This window comes from Corylus avellana, chromosome ca3, assembly GCF_901000735.1.
Source record: "Corylus avellana chromosome ca3, CavTom2PMs-1.0".
Taxonomy (NCBI): domain Eukaryota; kingdom Viridiplantae; phylum Streptophyta; class Magnoliopsida; order Fagales; family Betulaceae; genus Corylus; species Corylus avellana.
In genome coordinates, this window is record NC_081543.1 from 26,743,387 (window position 1) to 26,756,143 (window position 12,757).

General features: G+C 36.7%; 1 protein-coding gene across 1 annotated transcript; it reads right to left on the reverse strand.

Moving 5' to 3' along the window:
• Positions 1-1,258: 1,258 nt before the first annotated feature.
• LOC132174649 (beta-adaptin-like protein B) lies at positions 1,259-11,730 on the reverse strand. Its single transcript, XM_059586286.1, has 15 exons — positions 11,577-11,730; positions 8,896-9,093; positions 8,340-8,453; positions 7,900-8,150; positions 7,295-7,430; positions 6,987-7,166; positions 6,797-6,889; positions 6,481-6,692; positions 6,312-6,375; positions 6,009-6,188; positions 4,750-4,842; positions 3,895-4,307; positions 3,358-3,547; positions 2,974-3,177; positions 1,259-1,878 (listed from the first exon to the last, which is right to left on the reverse strand). Exons 1-15 carry the CDS (start codon positions 11,661-11,663, stop codon positions 1,579-1,581), a joined length of 2,715 nt encoding a protein of 904 aa, XP_059442269.1. The 5' UTR covers positions 11,664-11,730; the 3' UTR covers positions 1,259-1,578.
• Positions 11,731-12,757: the final 1,027 nt, after the last annotated feature.

Below are 12,757 nucleotides of genomic sequence, written 5' to 3' on the forward strand. Positions count from 1 at the left end.
AAAATATTAAAAAATTAAACAAACACGATTTATATATATAAAAAAATAGAACAATAAAACCGAGTTGTGGTTTTATTGTTCTATTTTTTACTGTATAGCCAATGAAGCATATTGTGGGCCTTGTGAGTTGTGGTTGTTGTGCAGCGAAAGCATGCTGAGGGCCTCTTTTAAAGCATATTGAGGGCCTTAAGAAAGTATGTTGAAGGCCTCATTATTATAAACAAATAACATATATATTTTTTTAAAGATGTTGAGGGCCTCGTGGCTGTTTTGCAGAAAGCATGCTAGGACCTCCATATCATAAAAAATAATAATAATAATAATAATATTTTTTTAAAGCACGTTGAAGGCCTCAAAAAAACATGTTGAGGGCCTTGATATTATAAACAAGTAATAATATTTTTTTTAAGCATGTTGAGAGTCTTAAATTTTTATGCAATTTTTTTTTTGAGCCTTAGAAAAAAAATTTTTGGAGCTTATGAAATCAGGGCTCTAGGCGCTGGCCTAACTCGCCTAGCGGTTGGGCCAGCCCTGAGTTAATTTACACAATTATATTGTACTCAAATATGGGTAAACTTCAACCGTTGTCTCACGAGCATTAGTCATTCAAAGGATTTAGACCTTGGCCAACAACGTTAAGAGCATACCCATTTACCATATGAGACAACATTAGGAGATCTCGTTTCTACTTCACCAAGACTATAGTTTCAATTTAATTTACAAGTCAAACTATAGACTCAATAAAGTATTTCAATTATTTTATAACTTGTTGACACGTGTCAGTATATAACTGCAGTCACGCCAACCGCTAATTTATTTTTTGGACACTCTCCAATCACAGTAACACATGTCAAAAAATTGTAAAAGAATTATTGACAAATTGTAGGTCTAATATTATTCTTTCAGTAATGCCTTAGTTGTGATCCGAGCAACATTAATTGGCCTCTAAAAAATTCATTATACACTTCTTCTGGCTCTACAATAAAAAATAAATTCTACCAAGGCAAAAGTTTGGACTATAGAGACTATAAAATGTCAAACGATTCTCAAAATAATTATAAAAACGTCATAACTCTATCCTTGACTGCAATATTATCAACCATTAATTTTTGTTAGCATTAAATACAAATAACATTATTGCAATATTCTAAAAAATATATAAAAATACTTGTATTGAGATTCCGATTCCCCCCGAGTGGCTTATTTTGATCTCTGCGCTTGGCTGCCCGGGACAGATAGGCCTTCACAAGCACATTAGTGAAGTATAATTTGAGGTAAACAAAATTGTAACCAGTTACAATATCACAAGTGTCGTGTGGACAAGAATAAGAAAAACAAGAAAGAAGCCACAAACATTGGATCCTAACAAAAACAGAGAACTCCTGAAACCAAAATCTCTCAAGAGTCTGAACAATTTAAAAACAATGCAAGTGGCAGGACACCTAACAATACAGGAAATTGCAGAGAAGACAAGAAAAAAATGATCAGCCAAAATCTCAAACAACTAATATAGATTTTACAGATAAGAATCAAAAGAAAGAAATACAAAATTATACACATCAACATCACTTAACAGATTCAACCGGCGAGGAGAGTCTCGATAGCTTCGAAGAAAAGAGGTGCCATTTCAGCGCCCGGAGTCTTGATTGCACACTTGACACCAAGGGTTCCAACGGCAGTTGTGAGTTCGATCAGAAATGGTATCCCTCGAGGGAGTTTAGCAGAGAAGTAGAATACATCCTGGTTTGCATGCTTGCGCTTCGCAATAAAGAAGATATTTGATGCACCTAGCCGGTCTATAGCTGCTTCCGCGTTGTTCACCACAATACCAGGGAACTCCTTTGAAACCTCATTTGAATCAGGAAGGGACCTCCATGTCTACGATGGGAATAAGTATCAGATTTCAATGCCATTATCAAGACTTCAATAAACTCAAAATCTACATGCAATGTGAAAACATTCTCTAAATCAACATGTTTCATAAGCCAAGCATTCCTTTTTTCACACTCATACAAAAGAATCAGGCTCAAAGTTGTTTGTTTTCTTAAGGTGGTTTAGGGGTGGCAATTCGTGTTCGCGTGTCATATTCAGGTCTTGTCGAGGTATGGATATATAGGTCAACCCCAATCCAATTAATTTAATTAAACGAGTCAAACCCCTTAACCCTAATTCTCTAATTTTATATTGGGTTCATGTCGGGTTACGAGCTCTAGCGTTGTACAAATCATGTCAAGGCACAAGTTTAAGACTATATAGGTAAATCCTAATCTGACCCATTTAATTAAACGGGTCAAACCCCTAAACCCTAACCCACTAATTTCTTGTTGGGTATGTGTCGGATTTAAAGGTTGTGTCAAAAATTGTCAACCCTAAGGTAATTGCACCTTCTGGGCCAATGATTTCATTAAGCCCCTTAATCAACCACCCTTCCCTTTAATCAACCAACCTTCCCTTTCCTTCTCGCCAAAGTTTCATCAGGCTAGACAAAATTCGTTCTTAACTATTAGTTAATAAATTTCAACAAGCTTTGTGCAAAATTATTTCATGAATCTACCAAGATTCTCAACCTACACTTCAGTCTTAAAACGTTCCTCCCTCCAACTATTGTTCTATCCTTAATCTTGTCAAGATGGATACTGCAACACATGATATATGCGAGTAAAGAATGGCTGCCTACACTACTGCAATAGGTGGGAACAGCAGTTACAATTGAGTAGTTTTCTATCATGCTCTACTCTGTTAGTTGTAAAGATGTCTCTGACTGTAGAGGTCCACTCTGCCGTCCTAAATTAAATGGACAGCATAACTCGATAACATTCTAAATTAATTAATGAGAAGCACAGAAAAGCAAAGCAGTGCTATGAAGCTTAATACTCCCTGTCTCCTTATTCTTCCTTTTATTTTATTTTTGCTAACAGAGGTGGAACTCACCACATTATTCCAAAATAAAGAAAATAGTACACAAATTTTTACCTCAAGGAAGCTTCCACGCTCCATTCTCCCATCCTCGGTGAAGAACACATGCAATGAGATTTTATCATTAAAGTACCACACTGGCTGTTGACTGTTTTTCACAGCAACCTGCAACAGTGAGCTTGGGGGGCCTTGAGAAAGATTCTGGAACATAACCATAGGCAGAAGAGTTGTAGCAGATGTCCCAGGTTGCAATTGCGGAACCTAATAGATGGAAAGGTAACAATTTAAAAATTAATAAATAGAGAAACAGCAATATGAGAATTTAAAGAGACGTCCATGAAACATACTAGGGTTAGGAAGTAAGCCCCTCAACCCAAAGCAGAAAATCCCACTCAACCACGTATTAATGACCAGAAATAGGAAAAATAATGTAATAACTACCGTTAAGGGTCCAGCGGCCGCAAGACCAAACGTATTCTTGTTAAACTGAATCAGGAACCCATCAAGTGCAATTTGTGTGTTGTTCTCAAACAATAAACTGTAAAATATTTGACCATCCTGTCGTGTCAGCTGTGCACTAATTTGTAAACCTTGGCCAGTTGATGCTGGTACTAAAACAGGCAATGGAGGGCTGCAAAAAAGGCCAGAAAAGTCCAGTAAATGCCAGTTAACGCATGCACACTAAAGTTGCTCCGATTTTAGCAACAAAGTAATCAGAATCTTTTGAAGCAAAACATATCATGCCAAGTTTATCAGTAAATGCAGATACAATTTTATAAATTATTGAACAAAGCGGTAATTATTCACTTAAAGATACAGCAATTCTTAAGTATTTACAAGCTCCTGGATTACTTCAAGAAATAAAAGAACATTTTGCAATGTTCATCACACGTTAGTCCCGTTAAAAAAAAAAAAAAAAAGAGGCATCACAAGTCCTATGACACAAAGCAGACAGCTAAGACATTACATCATACTTACCCAGTGGGAGAAGCTGGCTGATCAACAGGAACAATAGCATTATTGTCAAGGCCTATCAGATCACCAAGCAAATCTGGCACCGGAGCAGCAGGCGCAGGTGCAGGTGGTGCAGGGGCTGGTTGCCTTGCAGTAGAATATGGAGCATTACTTGAACTAGTTGGAGATGATGCACTACCCTCAGCTGCATGAGAAGGTGATTCAGAATATCCTGTTTCACTCCCCTCAGGATAGTCATCATCTTCTGTTCTCTGGGCTGTGGTCTTCACACGAGTTACAAATGCTTCTGGGGGTTTGTGATAAACAGAGGATAGGGTAGCAATGTTGGCAAGAAGCTCATCCAGAAGACTTGGATCAATTTGGTTTGAATCATCACTTATAACAGGCTTCTCAGCCAAGACAACATCCTTAGCTGCCTGAGAGAGAAAACATAAGCCCGTTAATGTACAACTCAATACTGTGGTCTGCATGTCATCTATCATTATCCATGCATGCAGCCAGACAAGTGTTGTAAAAACCCTAAAGAATAAGACAAGGCTGACTACCTAGTGCAATCACGTGTTTCCTACAGAAGTTGAAATTGGCTAGATTCTTAAGACCTCAAGAAAGGCACAAGCATGATGGTTACATAATATTTGAGTAGCCATCATTATAAATTCTTTGTTGAGCTGAGATTGGTCATCCAATCAATGGGGGATTGACATTGAAGTGCTAGATGTGGCATTAGCATAAGGACTCCCAGCAACAATCCCACCCCACCCCCCCACCCCCCACCCCCCTTCCCCCCTTTTTAACTCTAAAAAATGTAGCTGTATCTCAAATCAATACAATAATAAAGTTTGTTTTGCAAAACCACACCTCAGGATCAGTTGATAAGAGACGCCAATATATGTATGCCCGATCTCGTAGATCAGGATTGTCAGTCTCCACAGTGGCATTATTCAAGACAACCTGCAAACATGTAACATAAAAACTGCCTCAAAACAAGCCCAAAGACTGTATAGTGTTTACACGTAGTTGAAGAAAAAAGTTAGCAGTTTACTATAAACACCGCTTAATAAGCTCCATTTGTGCCAAAAATATCATATCAAGCACAGAATACTGTTCTTATCTTTCTACATATGCAGAAATAGTGATATTTAACTATGATATCCCCATCATGATAATATTTGCTTCAAACATGGTTAACAATGCACTTGTTTCACATTCAATCTAAGATTTGCCTACTCAAAGGACACACGGGTAATAAATGTAGCATCCGGGATGATCATATGGACTTCTTACAAGTATTGGGCTCAACAAACTTATGCAGGGAACAATCTAGAAAAGCTACACTCTCTCCAAACACAATATATGATGACAGAACCACTGAATGAAAACTAAATAATAACAAACCAATAAATAACTGAAACAATGAATTAACTCAGATATTTAAGCCAAACTCAGGAAATGAATATATACAAACAACAACAATCGGCAAGCAAGGCATAGATTCATTAGCATTAGCTACTAAGAAATGCTGTTCTTGCTTTCAAAAGAAAAAAATTTGATTCAGGTTGTTGATATCATTGTATATTGCTTTGTTTGGTTTTGTGAATGTCGTCTTTCAAGTAAGCTTATAACTTATTTTGGATACTTCTTCACAAACCATAGAAATACTCGTTGGTCCCCTTAGCCCACAAATCTCACACTTACAGTTGGTCAAACCTCAAATCTCATCCTTGAAAATGAGGAAAATAGCATTAGGCTACAAGACCAGTAACTTACCGCAACAAAACCAGTAACTTACCGCAACAAAATGTAATAATTTATCGTAATATTTAAGGAAAATGTTTCGCTTAGGACACAATAAACTTCAACCTCTTTTAAAAGAGCTTTTTTTCCCTCCTTTTTCTGGTCAATCCAGACACACTCTGACAGAAGATCCAACTGGATTTTCCACAAAAGTAATTGCATCTACATCAACTCTATATCCTTTAAATACAATCATCCTCAATCAACTCAGAACCTGAATCAACTCAGTAGTCTAAAATTCCATTTGAAGACTACAGAAGGAAAAAGAAAGCTGGAACACACAATTGATCTAAACAAATGCTTGTAAAGTATTAAAGCAGAACCTGAATCATCTGCTGCGGGCCTTCAGTTGGCTTCTTAAGAAAAAGTTTAACAGTGGCAGTCAACAATTGCAATTGTACTTGTGCAGGCTCTTCAGGAAAACTCTCCAAGAAACTTTCAAGAAGCTCATCAGCATTATCAATTCTTTCCGCATATTCACCAATTATCCAGATCATTGATGCCTGGGGGATTTTTTTATTTTATTTTTGGATGGGGGGACAAGAAATGTTAGTTTGTTACGAATAACTGATACTGTAAAGCTTAAAAATTTTATAACGTATTTGTTACACCAGAATTAGCACTACCTTAGCTTCTGGCTCATCTAAAGTGTCTAAGCTCTCACAGAGTGTTGCAATGATAGACTCGTAGCTGTAAGGGAAAACAGAGATTTGCAATTAAATTTGGAAGAAAGATACCATCATTCAGTAAGATGCTCCTATACCCACCCCTCCCAAGAAAGAAAGAGTAACTTACGTGTTAGGGTATCTTCTAAAGATATCTTTAATAACTATAATTGCCTCCTGAACCACATAGTTAACTTTAATCTTGATCAGTTCGAGCAAAACACTAATGCATCGCTCAGCAGCTCTTTCTAGCTTGATGGCACAACGACCAATAGCACGAACAGCTTTTCTGACAAAATCTACATCTACTTCTGTAGCATACTCCTTGAATTCCAATAGAACCTACAGAAAGGTCAACCCAGGGAGCATCACAAACTCTGATGAAGACATTCTAGAGATAAGGCAAACACAAACTGAAAATAGCCACTCCTAGAAAAGGAATATACCTGGTCTATATTTCGGTCTGAAGCAAGCTTTATCATGATTTCTAATTTCTCCATTTTCACATAGATTGGATCATTGTACTTACAGAAAAACACCTATAAAAGACAATAGCATTCCATAAGCTTGTACTCCTTAAAACATGGGATGCAAGTATATCTATAGGTGCATAAGTACGTATAAGGTTGAATTGACCTTAATTTCATGGGCAAGGATTGTAGGCCGTCTTTGTACTATAAGATTGATGTTTCGCAATGCAACATATTGTATCTCAGGTTCTGCAGAAAGTAAAGTCACAAGAGGTGGAGCCATCTTTTTGCAAAGATTTCGAACCACATCAGTACTGGTGATAAGTTCCATTTGTTGGAGGATCATCTGCAAGGCAATATTGGAAAAGGTAAAGATGATGGGTAGTCAACATAGCTGACAAGTTGGTAACTGTTGAAAACACCATCGACAATATTGCAAAAGAACACATATCAATCAGTGGAAATAAATGCCACCTTAACAGCTGAAAGGACAACTGCACAATTAGCATGTTGCAGTCTTGGAGTAACTCGCTCAACTATATTTTCAGCTTCACGAGCATCAGGTGCCTTGTATCTAGAAAGAGCATCCAAGATAAAAACTTGACCCCACCTGGAAAAGTATGTATTGCAACCAAAATTAGACAAGCAAAAAAAGGCCATTGCAGCATAAAAATGAAGGAAAAAAAAAATAGAACTAAGTCTACGATATAAAAGATGCTAGACAAGTGCTCGGAGTGCTTCTGACCACTCTGCTACTACAAAACCTAGGATAGACATGAATTATCAGCTTGGGACTAAGGATAACAACCAATGTTATTCTCAGTAAATCAATACACAGGCGTCACTAAACTAGGCACCAGATACTGCAAAATAAGAAATTTAAGATGTTTTGACATATAAACAAATTCATAAAGTTTCTATTCTGCAGCATATTACTATGATGAAATTGATTAAAGAAAAACTATAACATCTGCTGCAGACTAGCACCTTGGAGTAAATTGATGTCCCACCTTATACTTCGCCAGTCATAAAAAAAATAGGTTTTTCACATTATCAATAAAAGAAAGAAGCATACATACTCTGTGCATTCATTTAAAGCAGTAAGGAGCTTTGAGAGTGTGTGACTGGTGATCTCAAAAATGGGTCTAGCGCTATTTTCTTGTATCTCTGCAAGAGCTGCCACAGCATTTGCAACAACCATTGGATTATTGTCTGATATCAAATCCTTGAGAGATTCCAAGAAACCTCTGTCCTCAACTAACTCCGCATTTATGTCATAAAGTTTTGCAACACATATGGCGGCCGTCTTGCGAACATATGGATCATCATCCTGTCAAAATATAATTAAAAAGAAAAACTAAATTGCTGGTCAAAATTCAAGGAATAGAACACTGACTGAGCTAGGCCCATGGATAGGATGGTGCAAGTGAACATTGGCTAATAAGTTATGACAGTATGACTCGTCAAAAATTAACAATAGGCAGATGTGGTAAAAATGTCAATGTCATCCTTAAATCACCTTGAGACATCTCTGAAGAGGATCACACAAATATTCTGTAATTTTATCAACACGTATGCATCCCATTGTCCGTACAGCCAATGCCCGAATCAAAGGATTTGGGTCCTGTGAATCCTGCATAAATGCCCATAAAATAAAAAGTTATATAGAGATTTCTAAAATCATTATTATAGCAAGTTGAAGATTACGTTTCAGAATCAAAGGAAAAGAGATCAACATACATGTTCAATTATAATACAGAATAGAAAGTGTTATATTATCTAGTATTGACAGGAGTTTTCAAACCCAATGAAGCAGGAGATGCTTAAAAAAAAAACATACATCCATTTCTTTCCCACTAATAGCATTTCTGTCTTACTAAGAGATACCCCTAAAGTTTTCAAAAGTACAATCTTCTTCTAGGAATTTCTATTCTTTTCCCATATTTAATTTTTGTGTCACTGAGTAGGTGTGCGTGTGTTTTGCACCCCCCCTTCGAATTCTGACATCAATAATTATACTAAAAGAATAACTAATGTAAACTATGCAAGACAGAAGATTCAATTCTACTCCTTACCTTCACAAATGTATTTACTGCAAGTATTGCTAGGTCAGGTTGGCTTTTAGCATAATTAATAAGATACAGATAAACAAGCTTTTTCAACTCCAAATTCTCTGTTTGCATGCAATTCACTACATCCGTGAACAAAGATGAAACATCCTTCCCAACAGTCATTGCAGCAATCACCTTCTTAACAGCATCTTTTCTCTTATCCTGTGTAAGGCATTAAAAAAACAAATAAACAAAGATTATGCTTTACATAGTTTCGGATGAAGCACAAAAGGCCAAAAAACAAAATATAATAATAATAATAATTACATAGCCTTAACATTTATAAATTGAAAAAGAAATAAAAGAGCTTGAAGACTAACAATTATGAAGCAAATACTGCAGGGCTATTACCGACTATCTAGTAAAGGGGATGACAATTTTTTTTGATAAGCGGGATATCATTGAAAGTATAAGGCGCCCCCAGGTACACAATAAGCAAACAAAAGAAGCCACCTAACTAGTCGGGGCAAAAAGAAAGAAAATCATGATAACTAATCACCAAAGGAGAACAAAAGCAGCTATACAAAATACAATGTGTAGAAAAATAAAGATTTAATCTCCTCTAAAGGTAAAAGTCCTCAAAACTTATATCATTCATTTTCCTCCATAGACACCACAAAAGGAACGAAGGCACCATTTTCACACAATAGCACTCCGAGTGTTGATAGCAGTCTGCCAACAAGCCTACATATCGAGTACTCGTCTAAGCATAACCAAGGCAACCCAAATCAACTGAAGAGAACATTCCAAACGGCACAAGCAACCTCGCAATTAAGCAAAAGATGATTCATAGACACCTCATTCATTTTACACATACAACACCAATCAACCACAATGATGCGCCGCTTCGGAAGATTGTCCATGGTAAAGATCTTCCTAGGGCCGCTGACCAACCAAAAAAGGCCACCCTTAACGGAATGTTAGTTCACCAAACACTTTTCCAAGGAAAGAACCATCCTAGCAACCCATGACATTCCTCTTTTGGAAGGGACCCACCACAGCTTGTCCTACCCTTCCTATCTCATTCACACCAAATACAACACCATGAAGAACAAGGCAATGTAAGCTTTGCTAGAGCGGCTCTTTTGAAAGGGACCCTATAACTTGTCCTCCCCTTCCTGTCTCATTCTTGCTAAATACACCACCTTGAAGAATGAGGCAAAGGCTTCCACCTCCCAATCATGAGCTGCTCTAGCAAAGTTCACATTCCACTTAATGACACCTCCAAAAAATTTCAGGTGAGTCGCAATAGAAGCATCCTTTGTGCAAGCAATATAAAAAAAAAATATGGAAAGACTTCCTTAAGGGCCGTATCCCCACACCAAAGATCATGCCAGAATCTAACTTTGGAGCCATCTCCAACCTTAAGGCCAAGACATATAAGCCTAACAAAAATATTATAACCTTCTTGTAATGTAGAAACAATTATCATTTATATTCATTAAATGGTAAAAAAGAGATAAAACACATCTACCATACTAATAGCATCAAATTTCTCCAAGCTGGATACAGTTTAAACAAAATCTTAGAATAAAATGGAAAAAGAGTTCAAATTCAGCCTGGCCATTTTCCCTACTAATAAGGACCCACACCAAACTTTACTTGTCAAGACAAAAAAAATTGTTTAAAATAGGCAATTAACCATCTAAAAATGAGCTTTCAGATACTAATAATTCTGTTTTCTGACATAATACGCCTCTCTCACTTCCAGCACTACGCTGCTTGAGAACATTTCAGCCTGAATAATTCTCCATTTTCAATGGCTTAACTCTTCCACTCACGCTATAAATTTGAACTCCTTTTGAGTAAAGGTAGTTTTGACACTTATTCCTAACCCCAAAAAAGCAATGATAAACCTCTACTCCTTCCACTAGATACAATGACCTATCTCTTCATATTGTCCTCTAAATTGGAACTCCCCCGACCTAAAGGTAGTTTCTATATCTACTACTAGACCCCAAAAGCAATATACCATAATTATACCTAGATTTTGTGAACAAAACATTACAAAAAATCCACAAATGCCTAGATGATTGCTGGAACCTAATATCTGAAATGGAAATCATAATCGTCAAAACTGGTCATAGTTAATGTGATAGCAAAGCAAAATCCACGTTCTCTTCTATTTTCCTACGATTCCACAACAATCAAACAGGAGATCAATATTTTTTCCCTCATCTCCTTAAAAATTCCAATGTAAATCCGTAAAAGCCTCATCCATAAGCAGAAACTCGGAAATGCCATCACGAACAATCCACAATGCACGGCTTGATCAGATAGAAAGCAACGAACTAAAAAAACTCACGCCACCTCCAAATCGTACTGAAAGTCAGAAAATCCAGATTTTCCATCCTTCTCCAGCGATTCCTCGGCCACGTCAAACACAAAGATGTAACACAATTCCGATCCGCACAATCCAGAAAACGTTACAGAACCACACAACACCAAATCCGATATAATCAGACCACAAATCAAATCGAAAACCAACAGATCTGCTCGCAACTCTCATCAATTGGCCACAAATTTAGCATTTCCTCAAATCACAAACCAAATCGACGCATATCACAGCTCACACACACACATACACACACACACACACACACACATATATATATATATAACGAGAGAGAGAGAGAGAGAGAGACCTTATACTGAGAATTGAGCTCCTCTTTGAGCTCGGGGATCTCACCCTTCTTCGTGGTGGAGAAGTACTTGGAATCGTGACCGCTCATCTCTCTCTGTGCGTGTTCGTCTTCTTTCTCTCGGAGCCGAGCAAGGAGAAGAAGAAGAAAGAAAAAGAAGACGAAAATGTTTTCGTTTTAAATCGCACTGGCTTTAACTCCGAGCCGGTTGGCGAACCGCTCACTGGACCGCTATGCTTGACCCATGCGAGCCGGGTGGCTGGTCGTAGACTCACTTGGTCAATGTCGTGAGCCACTTGGGCCATGATGGGCTCGGTTTGGTCCAGTTCATAATTCACTGGCCTAATAGATCTTGTTGGGACAAAGTTTTTTTTAAACAAAAAAAAAAACAAACTAAAAACTAAAATTCCTTCGGCCCATTTTAATATATGAATATACGTTTTCAAAGTATATGATTCTTAATTGTATTTTAAAAAATATATATAAAAATCACATATGTTAAAAACATATAATCATATATCAATTTAATAGTTTGTGTTAAAATAAAAGGAATAAAAGATATAGTATTTACTTTGCTGGATTTGTATCCCTTGGGTTATTAGTTTCTTAGCTTTAATTGATTGGAGTTGCATTAATATTCGCATCCTATCAAGTTTTCATATCAACGTTGATCACAGTCCACTAATCAACAATGGGTTTTGGTAAAGTCTTACCACCAAAGAAAAGAGGAAACACATCTCAAACACAAAATCTGTTTATTTTTCAATCATCACCAGTCAAATACAATTGAAACTCATGCTTAAATAGTCACTAATTATTAGTGAAGTTTTGGTAGAATCTCACCTCCCAAGAGAAGAGGGAAAAAGGAGGATCTTATTCCAAAGAAGATGAACCACACTTCTATCGTATGTGCAATTCTCTTCAAATTCAAAAATTATTAATTTCGTATATCAAACTTTACAAAAATTTTAATGTCATCAATCTTAAATCCTAACAAAGGGGACAAGAAATTCTCAAAATACCACTCTATTTTCCTCATTTGTATTATTTGCAGTATAGAAGAACATTCTACCATTGGCTTTTGGGAATGGTAATAAACATTATTTACCTAATTAATATTTTTATTATATCGAAAATCTTACTATTTTTTTTTTTTTTTTTTGGTATCTTATTTTCAAATAAAG

Coding starts and splice junctions, on each gene's coding strand:
- LOC132174649 (XM_059586286.1), bottom strand. CDS start 11,663: ATGAGCGGTCACGATTCCAAGTACTTCTCCACCACGAAGAAGGGTGAG. Junction 4,308..4,749: donor TCTTATCAACTGATCCTGAG/GTGTGGTTTTGC, acceptor TTTCTCTCTCAG/GCAGCTAAGGATGTTGTCTT. Junction 1,879..2,973: donor AGCGTGGAAGCTTCCTTGAG/GTAAAAATTTGT, acceptor TTCCCATCGTAG/ACATGGAGGTCCCTTCCTGA.